Here is an 11307-nt window from a genome sequence, read left to right as displayed (position 1 = left end):
CACACCTCACTCTTCATGTATTAAAAAAAATTATTCTATAAATAGATGGTGGAAGGAGTACGTGGGAAACCGAGTGGCTTGTTGCTTTAACAAGGCTTCAGCTTCAAAGTGATACCTTTTCCACCCCTGACAGAGCTGGTGGCGTTGGTGCTCGTCCAATGATGATAAGTCCTATAACACCCACATTGTCCCCATCTGGGTTGGTACAACAGCTTGCTTTAACTCCTAGTACTCAGGCTCGTGTTGGGAATTCTACCAGTGTCTCTGCACGTGCACCTTCTTCCATATTAGATGTGAAAAGAACTCCACCACCACTGAAAAAGCAAGATTCTGTGATGTGGGCAAAAGGTTATGCTTCTTTGGAGATTGACCAGATTTCTTCTCATGTTCAACCTACATTAGCACCAGAACCAGTATGTTCTCTTGGAGATGGTCATCAGTTGCCAACTAGATCAGTTACTCCCATCGCAGGAGATCCATCTAGTTTCGATCCTAATGTTTCTGCTAGGAGTAGTTTTGCCTTAACAACAGCATCTCCCACGCCTCCTAGGCCAAGTGTTCATGTATTAGCTGGTCCTGTGGACACAGAGCAGCTGAGTGGGATTGTCCTGTCGGATGAAACATGTAGACAGATTGATCAGGCTCAACGGCAGGAAGAAAAGGCATCATTTCTGGCTGCAGCTGCAGTAAATCACAGCCGAAGTGTGTGGAGACAGCTAGCTATCCAGAAGAGCTCTGGTTTGGTTGCTGATGGAGAAGCTAAGCTAGCTTCTGCGGCAGTCACGATAGCTGCAGCAGCTGCTGGTGCGAAGATTGCATCTGATGCTGCTCTGCAAGCCAAACTTATGGCTGATGAGGTTCTAATTCTTCCATGTGAACTTGGAAATTCGACGTCAGATGAATGTCTTCATGGTGGTCTGAAGAATATGGTGAATTTTATCTCTCCCGCATCCATCTTGAAGGGCAAGGACAGAACTAACATTTCAGACTCGATTCTTGTTGCCGCTAGGGAGGCAGCTCAAAAGAGGGTTGAAGCTGCTTTAGCTGCCACAAGAAGAGCGAAGAATTGGGATGCTGTTATTAAAGCGGCAGGAATGGCAGCAGAAGCTGTATCGCAAGCTTCGACCGTTACTGCCATGGGTGAACCCATACCCTTTACGCTTCAGGAATTAAGTGAAGCTGGTCCAGAAAATTATTGGAAAGTTCATCAACAACTTGAAGTAGTTTGTAAGGAGGGGGTTACCAGACACATTGAACATAACTTGGAAGAGACAGAAGGTACCTCAGACCACGGGAAGAAGGTACTTCCTCCACTATCAAAGCAGGTAGAAAGCAGCAATTTGCCGGTGAATGGCAGGAATACTGAAAAAGGACTGGTAGAACCAAAACCTGGTAGAACTTCCGGTTTTGATGAAACCATTGGATATGCTCCTAAATATCAGGTTGGATCTATATGTGCTTTGCAAAATTCCCAGAGTGAGGGAAACATAGCAGTACAAGAGTCAGCCAGAATATCTACAGAACCAAATTGAGGAAGGTTCCGTTCCAGAGGTTTGTGACCTAACGACGATGTTACATTTATAGTTTGGATAGCTCTTGTCATATGAACGACTGATCCCATAGCTTGGTGGTTATACATTTATGACATGACCTTCATTAGGATTGCATACTTCCATAGTTCCCTTTTCTGAATAATTCAGACTTCCATGGTTTATGATCATAATCACTTGATAAAGGTCTGTAGTGTCCGTCAAGTTGTTGTGTAACTGAAGATTATCTGAATCTTTTGCTTCTATGTTGCAGCTGATCTGTGAAATGTTCCCTATGTGATTACAATTGCTAATGCCATTTGAAACTTTTAGGTTCTCTCCTGCGAGGAAGGTCTGAGGTGGTTGGTGTGGCTTCCAGCCAAGGTACTGAATATGAAGGATGGCAAGGCATATGTCTGTTGTACTGATCTTGCACCAGGTGAAGGTAAATTTTTAAAAAATAACTTCAACTTTTGTCCCTTTTATCTGTTGTTGATCTAAATATGTGACCTTGCACATGTATGACCTGTAAAGGACCATGGCCTTGAGAAGCTCATAACTGAGAGTTGGGTTGTTATGTATGTTGTAGTCATTAGTGATTGCTGTTACTATCTTGCTAATAATTATATACTATATTAATATTATTGTCGTTCTTCAGGTTTGTCGCATGGTTACTGTTATATTTGGTTGTGTGTTTATTTTAACGTGTATTTGTATGTGTTTTGCAGATTCTGATCAGTTTAGAGAGTGTGTGTTACTTGACGGAGAAGGTCAAGCTCCGCGAATCCGCATTCCACATCTGGTGAGCGGCTTAAAGAATGAAGGAACGAGGAAGAGACAAAGATCAGCCGTAGAAATAAAATTATATCGTTTGTACCAATTCATATAGAAACCATGTCCATTTGTGTATTCCACATTATATCGTTTAATATATAACCCATATGTATTGTTATGTCCATGGAGTTTTCCTTTTTTTGAGAAGTTTATCTATTTGGAGTCTTTAAATTTCTGCTCCAGTAATTTGGTTTTGGAAGGTGGGAGGATGGACAGAAGTATATGAAGGATTAATGTTTGCAACAGTAAGAGGTGCAGGTCATGAAGTTCCTCTTTTCAAACCAAGAGCTGCTTTTCAACTTTTCAAGTCATTTTTGAATGGAATTCCTCTCCCAAAATCATCAAATTAATTGTTGATCTGTATTATATATGCTTCATTCATCCCGATTTAGAAACAATGTATGTTTCATTTACCAAAAAAGAGAAAGAAAAGGAAAAGCAATGTTAGAGAGCGAGAGAGGTTTCTTAATTCTTAGCAAGCAATCGTTTTCCCGGAGTATATTTTGATCTGAGCCGTGTGTGCCAATGTGCCATGATATCTTTGCAAAAGATGGTCTAATTTATTTACTTTTTTGAAATAAATTGATTTATATTAATAAATCGACTAAGTGACTAGAATCTGATCATCAAATGTTGCCTTAGGCAGGGATATGTCTCCAATGCGAGCCCAAATCACCAGAATAAGAAGAAATACATACGGAATAAAATTGAAAACTTCGAAAAGGTGACTAACTTTTGTTTTCACTTTTTCACCTTTAATTTTTTTTCTTTCCCAAGTGAAATGTCAATATGTAGAACTACTCCGCGGATTCAAAAAAACAAAATAAAAAAAATAGTTTCAAATTCAAGATGACGGTTAATGGACGTTTTATTGATTGACATGGTTAATAATTTCCATGTTTGAATATTGACCCTCTCTCCTTTTGTCTATGGATATATCGGATGGGACCGTAGACATCACCAGTGTCGTCAGCTTCTATGTCCTTTAGGCTAAGGAACTGAAATTTCCACTTCAGCAGGCCCGTGGGACATTTTTTTTTAGGTGGAACTTTATGTCCTTTTAAGGAGTTTTTCCACAGACAATGTCACAATCCTAGATGATAGAATTAAAAGCATTAATCAATCCCAGTTGTGTTTCCAAACCTTTTTTTTTAAGAGCAACTGCAGTGGTGTGATCAAAACCAAAGATCAAAGATCAAAAAAATGATCAAATTTTGGGTTTAGTCCGTGTTGTGACGCAACGGTTAAAAAAGATCAAAGATTAAAATTTCGTCAGGCGGACTCTAAAAATCCGCCCCATTTTTTCGAAAATTTCATCAGGCGGACTTTAAAAGTCCGCCTCATTCTTTTTCTTTTTTATTTAATTTGAATTTTCATCGGGCGTAATTTAAATCTCCGCCCGTTAACAAGCGTACTTTAAATTTACGCCCAGTAACAAGCGTACTTTAAATTTACGCCCGACTATATTAGAATTTGGGATTTGGTCGCGACCATATTTGGTCTGGAATTTGATCTTTGGTTGGGATTTGATCTTTACTCCGTCCCACTGTGTTACGATCTCATCCCAAATTTTTGGTTATACTCGCCCACTGTGGATGCTCTAATGTCTTACACCAGTGATCCCTAGAATATCTCCAAACTCCTTAAATTGGAGTGGATTTTCGCAGTTACAGAATTCGAACCCCTACCTACGCAGTGGGAGGGAGCATGCCAGCCACCGGAACAAACTAACTATTTGAGAAGTAGCTTCGGAAAGTTGTCTTAACACTCTTTGCTCATTTTTGGTTGCACATATTGGACCAGCCCTCTGCTAGTCTACGGTGGGCAAAGACGATGGTTCTTGTCCCATATCTGGACCATCCCTTCTGCACTTTCGGCTCATGCCGAAAAAAAACGACCTTACTATAGCTAGTCCAACAAGGGATAGTCCAAAATTTGGACAATAGGTGTCACAATCTTAACGGTGAAGAGGAAAATGATTCTAACATTGTGATTGGTAGTGGGGTGAAAATGAAAATGATCAAAGATCTGGATTAATTGTCCTATATCTCGACTATGTTAGTCGTACAAGTTATAGACTTTTTCAAAAACATGCCAGAGTATCGAAGCCCTGGATAAAAACTTTGCATCCTAAAATTTAAAATAAAAAAATGTTATTATTATAAAAAAAAAATACAAGTCAAAGGAGAGTGAAAAAATCAGGAGCTGCCCTGTCCTAGTCCTAGTCCTAGTCCTACTAGACCACCAGTAACTTATTACTGACAAAGCAAAGGACCTTCAACAACCGAACTACTCCCTTTGCTTGTATTTCTGGACAAAACCAAAGAAATTTCAAATCAATGCCATTTTGTTTCCCTATATTTTGGACGGCCATGATTGTTTAAGGATAACCGCGTTATCTTAGAAAATTTATAAGTATTTGTCTCTGTTTTCTAATTTTCTTCTTCAGAGATAGTTTGACTTCGGAGATTGGGTTTTTTACTTCTTCTCCAAATTAGTATTTTAAGTAGGGTTTGGGGGTTTCTTCCTGCTCTGTTGAATTCCATTCATCTTTGCTATATTCTTCATTTCCATCACAGTTATTCTTTGAACCTCAATTCTTACTCCTCTTTTCTTTCCAGATTTAGTCTTTTTTTTTTTTGCTCTCCAGTCAACAAGTTTCCAGAATTTATTCAAAGAAGAAAAAAGATTTACTTGAATTTCTCATTTTCTGATCAAATTCAAACACTGTTCGGATTTATCAAATTTAATTAGGACATTTAAACTCCACCATCTTACTGAATTGGGGTTTTGGTCTTTCATGATTGCTGGGTTTGGATAAGTTTTGTTATTTGGTTGGTTACATCAATTTGTGGATGTAACAAGGTTCATCCTTTTCTGATTGTTTCAATACTACTTTTTCATCATCATCATCATCACTCTCTTCTGTCAAAATCTTTTGTCTATCATGGCGGATCATAAATCTGCGGTGGAAGGAGAGAAACATTTGGTTGCTGCAGCATTACACATAGTGAGAGCATTAGGAGCTCATAAGAACTTGGAAGATGATTGTAGAAAGCTTCTTGTGGATCTTGATATCAAATTGTCTGCTATGACTTTGACATCTGAGGAAAACAAAGGCGGAGGAGGGCTAACAGATATTGAGAATTGGATGAATTCTGTGGAGATGAAGGTCAACAGCTGGGTATTAGATAAAACATTTGTGCTCAATTGCAGTCTTGATGAGGCTTCAGAGTATTTCGAGCTTGTCGAACAGGTTCTTGGATTGGCTGATAACTTGGCGAGTTTTCCTTTTAATGATGATTGGAAGAAAAAGGAGCTTCTTCACCAAGCTCATACTGTTCTTCATTTCGCAATGGTAAAGCTCGAGGAAGAATTCAGCCACATTCTTGTTAAGAATAGGCAGTTCCTCGAGACCGAAAAGGGAAACATGTCTGTCTGCTTATGCCGAGATGTTATAAATGAAGAAGAAGATGAAGACGGAGAAGAACAAGAACAAGAAGAAGAAGTAGAAGAATTAAGCATATCCAGGGAATTCATCATAAATTTGGTACGTCCCAACGTTATACCTGTCCTGAAATGCATTGCGAATTTGATGTTTGCTTCAAAGTATGACCAAGAATGTACCTTAGCTTACATTAGAAACCGGAGGGTTGCTTTGGCTGAGGTCCTGTTTAGACTTGATATGGAGAGGATGAGTATTGATGAATTAGTTAAGATGGATTGGCCTAGATTGGACCCCATGATCAAGAAATGGATTCAGTCTCTGAAGACGTCCGTGCGCCTTTACCTTGCAAGTGAGAAGCAGCTCTGCGACCAAGTTTTTGAGGAGTTTGAGTCTGCAAAATTGAAGTGTTTCATTGAAATTTCGAAGTCTTCGATGTGGCAGGTGCTGGATTTTGTAGAAGCCATATGCACTGGGTCTGCGGAGCCGGAAAAGCTGTTTCGGATACTCGACATGTATGAGGTGCTTACTGATCTCATTCCAAATATAGATGCTTTGTTCTCTGGCGAACCTCGTTGTTTGTTTCAAATGGAGTACCGAGAAGCGATTAATCGGTTGGGGTGTTGTGTGAAGAGAACATTTCTGAAATTTGAGAGTGCAGTCAGATGGGAGCCGTCTACGAATCCATTTGCTCAAGGTGGGATTCATCATCTGACAAGGTATGTCATGAATTATATCAAAATTGTTTTGGAGTATGAAGATACCCTTAATTTAATCCTAAAGGAAGATGACATGACAGTAGTATGTCCCAATATGATACCCATAAGAGAACAAGATGAAGATACTTCTGACAATGTTCAGCCATTGGCACAACAATTGCGAATAGTCATTTCATCTCTTGAATACAATCTCCATCTTAAAGCAAACTTGTACACGGATATATCTCTGAATCACCTTTTCTTGATGAACAACATTCATTACATGGTTCAAAAGATTAAGGATTCGGACCTCAGGATCATTTTCGGAGATCCTTGGCTTAAAAGGCAGATTGGGAAATTCCAACTTCAGGCTAGAGAATACAAGCGTGCTACATGGGGTTCAGTCCTTGATTTACTAAGGAGTGAACCAGGTGGTGGTGCGAGACCCGTCTCAAAGAAAATTCTCAGAGAGAGGTTCAGGAGCTTCATCCTTGCTTTTGAAGAGGTTTACAAAATCCAAACAGGATGGTTGATCCCAGATCTTCAGCTTCGAGATGAGGTACAGATATCAGTCTCCGGGTTAGTAATTCAAGTGTATCGGTCATTCCTGGAAAGGCATTACAATCAGCTGGATGTTGGAGGCTATTTTGGGAAGCGCATCAAATACAGCACCGACGATTTGGCAAATCATCTCTTGGAGTTGTTCGAAGGATCCTCCAAGTCGCTGCACTAGCCCTGTCATGAGGTATTATATCATCAGATGTAAGTACTTCTCATGTTGTATGCAATGTGATAATCGTGTTTTCTAGTCATTCTTTGTTCATAGCATTTCTTCATTTTTGTTAGCAGTTGTTGTAGAAGTAAACTCATAGATTCTCATGCAGTAAAATTCAGTGTTGTTGAATTTTCTGTCACTCTTCTGTATGTTAGGTTTCTGAACATAAGATTGTTAGTAACTAACTGTCATGTAATTTTCATGCTCTCACGATTAGTAGTACAGCATTGTAATCCTTCAAAAAGTAAAAAAAAAAACTAGTTAGCAGAACTTGATGTATCCTAGGTTCTCTTGTAAGAATGTCTTTGGATTTGTGTAAGCATTATGTTGTTCTGAACAATGGGATTCTTTAATACATGTTACTTGATAGTCCCATTAGTTCAAATGCTTTAAACTCCGTTACCTTCATTATGAAGTTGGAGTTTCATAGTATTCAATACATATCAAACTAGTAAACTGAATTCATCTTGGTCAGTCCATATTTCATGTACTCTTCGTTTCATCTATAAAACTTTTAATTTACCGATCAAAAAGAAAAAAAGGTAAACTGAATTCATCTGCAGTTTATCCATAAACTTATCAGTGTATCGTTCTACGTTTATATCTCAGAATTTGCTTAGTTAAGACATTTTTATCAGTGTATCGTCCTGCGTCGGAGTATCTGTTTTGTCTACTGCAGGTCTCGCCTTCCCAACCTAAGACATTTTCAATAAAGAGCATTGTCGAAACGGAATGCCAAGTTGTCGAAACAGAATGCTGGTGCAGTTCTCTGTACTGAAAGCTATGGAGACAGAAGGTGAAGGCAGTCATCTAGCTTATGTGAACTGAAGGCGCTACAAAGGTGGAAGGAAAAAAGCCTTCTGGTCAATTCTGTAACATGTAGATCACCTGTCATAATGCAGTTCTGTACCTTTTAAATCCCTGTCCCTCAAAAGCAGTCGTTGTCCATGTCCCTTTTCTCAGACGCGGTTGGAGATGGTTTCTCCAAAAGCACAGTAAATTGAAAATTAGAAATATATCATCCTATTTAGAATAAATTAACACAGCAAGATATGGGATAAACATAAATTAGCGGCATAGTGCAGCATGAATTGGGAAAAGAGCTAGTCTGTACTCTCGAGAGGATATCTAATGCTTTTCTATTTCTCAATGGATGCTCTTTGGTCCTTGCTTACACTGCCGGCTGGTGTTTTCTGCTGTTTGTGTATGGTATTTCTGGTTTTTCTTTCGGTTGAGCTAATGTGTTGGTTAATTGCGTAGGTACGTAGTATTTTTTTTATCTATGCATCTCAGACCATTTGAACTCTTGGGAAAAATGGACTACAATACCAGTGAAAGTAGGTTGCAGTTTTTGTTCTTTCTTCGGAGTTTTCTTCTTGTAATGTTGTTAGTTCTGCAAAACTTGTCTGTTAGAAGTCAAGAACCTGTAATCCTCTTCTTCTTTCAGTTGAAGTGTGGTTTAATAAACTGATACAAGATCATTTGGTCACTGAATGCACTCATGTATCAGTCATTCTCTCATACCTTTGTGTGTGCTGGACTTGGTATACTGGATAGGTTCTACCGAAGATCTTTGAGATGTTTTTCTTCCATTAATCCTGCTGGTTCTTAGTAGATCACAATCTCTAGATATCTTTTACGTATAAAACTTCCATTAATAAGCATACTTTAAGTTTTGAACCAAGTCTCTGGAAAAGAAACCAGAGAATCCTGAATAAATGAAAGTAAGACTCTGCTGTAAGCATGTCTGCACCTAAAACAGAATGCTAGTAGGATACAACTCGCACAAATGAACCCAATAACAAGTGAAAGTGGGCACAAAAGGAGTGAGACAAAACTAAACGAAAGACCGATATATCAATTCAAACCATCCAGAGAACGTCTAAAGGAGTCATCAAAAACAACATCACTATTTACATAATAGAGATTCCACACATCTGATTGGTAAAAGGAGAAAGGCAAGTAGGGAAATGGAATATTTTTGAATGAACAAACACCCAGTATCAGCATCATCAACAGGAAGGAGGACAAGCTCCCAATATCTGAAAGAACATCACCAAGCCAGAGCTACCTGACAACTTAATCCGCCCAAATCTTTTACGTAGCATCTCTATTATTATTTATTTATCTTTCTCCTAACCCTCGGCCCAAAACTAGATCAAACCAGAAATAAATGAGTCTTCTTACAGGTCGGCAAAAGGCTGGACCAGATGTACGGCATATTGCGATACTTTCCATCTTGACAATTCGTTGTTTGTTTGTTTCCACAGCAGAAAGTTCATCGGATAGGTGAGATGTCGACTCTTGCAGATCTAAAGAAGCAGCTGCAGACTCGGGTTCCTTTGCTGCTACAACCTTATCAGCATCACATAATTTTCCAAGGTCAGAAATTATGGACTTTACTACTCCTAGCTGCTTACTTATCAACATCTTCCACATTTCTTCAGTTTCAGTAGAAGAGATATCTGAAGACCAATTATCATTTATATTTGTTAGAATAGCCAATCAACCAAGCTGGATTAGATATTGGGAGAAGAGACAACATAAGCTGCACTAGTATGCTGTAGAAGCAAAATTTTGAAAGACTGAAACCAGAAGAAGATACCACCCAATAGATATAATAACCGAATAGTTAATTTGTGTATTCAACCAACAAGAATGTAAGCTTTTACATAGTTGAAAACATATTTGATAATTCAGAAATTCCATCTTGTTCAAAATAGGATTATTAATTGAGAGACGACTAGTAGGAGTGCTGTAACCGAGTATCTCTAGTCAACATAAGAAACTAATAGTAGAAGAACTGAGAGGTAGCCAGGTTGATGGAGGGCGTTATTGTGGAGAGTAACACTATAAGTCTATAACTTAGGTATGCCATGAAAACAACATGATAATCCCTTAGAGTATCATGATAAGGAAATCTAGTGGAGGGTTTAAATATAAAACAATAAGAAGACAAAAACTGGAACCTTGAGAAGGCTATTTAATATACAATAACAAAGCCAAAAAATTGTAACATCAGGCACCAGGTTATCTGCCGCTAACATGATTGTTCAAGCTCGTGTAGTAGTGTCGAGCATCATGATTACATATCTACATGCCAATTTCTATGAATTTGAAATATAAGCTCACATTTAAAAAGACAAAACTGCACACAATTTAGAATAAAAAACTGATACAATGCCGTGTGATTCCTTTATAACAAGGAGCAATGTAGCATTCCTAAATATGATATGAAACTGAAGGATACCTCATTCCACCTATGACCCTAACAACAAAGTGAGACATAATCCGAAAGGAATGAAGTGCCAAATTAAACAAAGTAGTAAATTAGAAAGCAATTTCAGTTTGTATGCCAGAATTGACACCTACCTTTGGGTTTCGAACACATCCTAACACATTTTTTTAGCTAATCTTATGGAGTAATCCAGTTTTTGTTCTGCACCATGGTAAAGCAAGAATTTCAAGATATGTATATTATTACAGTAATAACACGACAAAGCAGACATAATTTTGAGATTCCCTACCGGATAATCTCACAGAGTTCATCTTCTCTTCAACGTATTCGAAACGGATCTTATGAAATTGTTGAACAAGCTCCTCAGACTGACAAGACAGAGCAAATTGCTTAGCGAATTCACAATATTCCTTAAATTCCTTCAGCTTCTGACCAATCTCAGCATGGGCTTCTCTGGCTATATTAAAATTCGAAGAAGAAAATTAACAATTTGACTTGTTCAGATGATAATGGGAAAAGGAAAAGAAAACCCAAACTTACCAAGACGAAGAAGACGAACTGTATGCATTTTGTAAAATGACGGACTATGAATGAGATTCTTCCATGATTTGCTCACCAATGCAAAATCTGAAACCGATTCAACCGGTAAAAGGCCGAAAATATGTAGTGAGATATCTACTGGGAGAATGCCGAAATACTCCATCACCGCAAAACCCTAAGTTAAGCACCTTTAACCTTTCTTTGAAGATTACCAGAACAGATTGATTACATTTTGAGGAGTAGAAGTG

General features: G+C 38.4%; 3 protein-coding genes across 5 annotated transcripts in view; 2 read left to right on the top strand and 1 right to left on the bottom strand.

Annotated features, from left to right (window-relative positions):
• Nucleotides 1-2481, top strand: part of LOC113280873 — a 5180-nt gene extending 2699 nt beyond the window's left edge. For 2 of the 3 annotated variants that reach the window (XM_026529457.1, XM_026529456.1), the window contains 3 exons: nt 46-1551; nt 1863-1974; nt 2258-2481. In XM_026529457.1, the coding sequence (XP_026385242.1) occupies nt 46-1532 (1487 nt within the window). In that variant the 3' untranslated portion in view covers nt 1533-1551; nt 1863-1974; nt 2258-2481. The remainder of the gene's footprint in view (nt 1-45; nt 1552-1862; nt 1975-2257) is intronic. The other variant, XM_026529458.1, reaches the window with a different exon arrangement.
• A 2829-nt stretch (nt 2482-5310) lies between these two features.
• On the top strand, nt 5311-7239 carry LOC113277174 (exocyst complex component EXO70E2-like). Its single transcript, XM_026526333.1, has 2 exons — nt 5311-5817; nt 5974-7239. Exons 1-2 carry the CDS (start codon nt 5311-5313, stop codon nt 7237-7239), a joined length of 1773 nt encoding a protein of 590 aa, XP_026382118.1.
• Nucleotides 7240-9119: 1880 nt separating this feature from the next.
• LOC113277213 lies at nt 9120-11301 on the bottom strand. The gene is made up of 4 exons (XM_026526364.1): nt 11060-11301; nt 10809-10976; nt 10654-10720; nt 9120-9746 (listed from the first exon to the last, which is right to left on the bottom strand). The coding sequence occupies exons 1-3, from the start codon at nt 11220-11222 to the stop codon at nt 10674-10676; spliced, it is 378 nt and encodes a 125-aa protein (XP_026382149.1). The 5' UTR covers nt 11223-11301; the 3' UTR covers nt 9120-9746; nt 10654-10673.
• Nucleotides 11302-11307: the final 6 nt, after the last annotated feature.

Source organism: Papaver somniferum, chromosome 5 (assembly GCF_003573695.1).
Source record: "Papaver somniferum cultivar HN1 chromosome 5, ASM357369v1, whole genome shotgun sequence".
In the NCBI taxonomy this organism is placed as follows: Eukaryota; Viridiplantae; Streptophyta; class Magnoliopsida; order Ranunculales; family Papaveraceae; genus Papaver; species Papaver somniferum.
The sequence above is the reverse complement of the archived record's forward strand: the minus strand, read 5'-3'. Positions and strand labels throughout refer to the sequence as shown.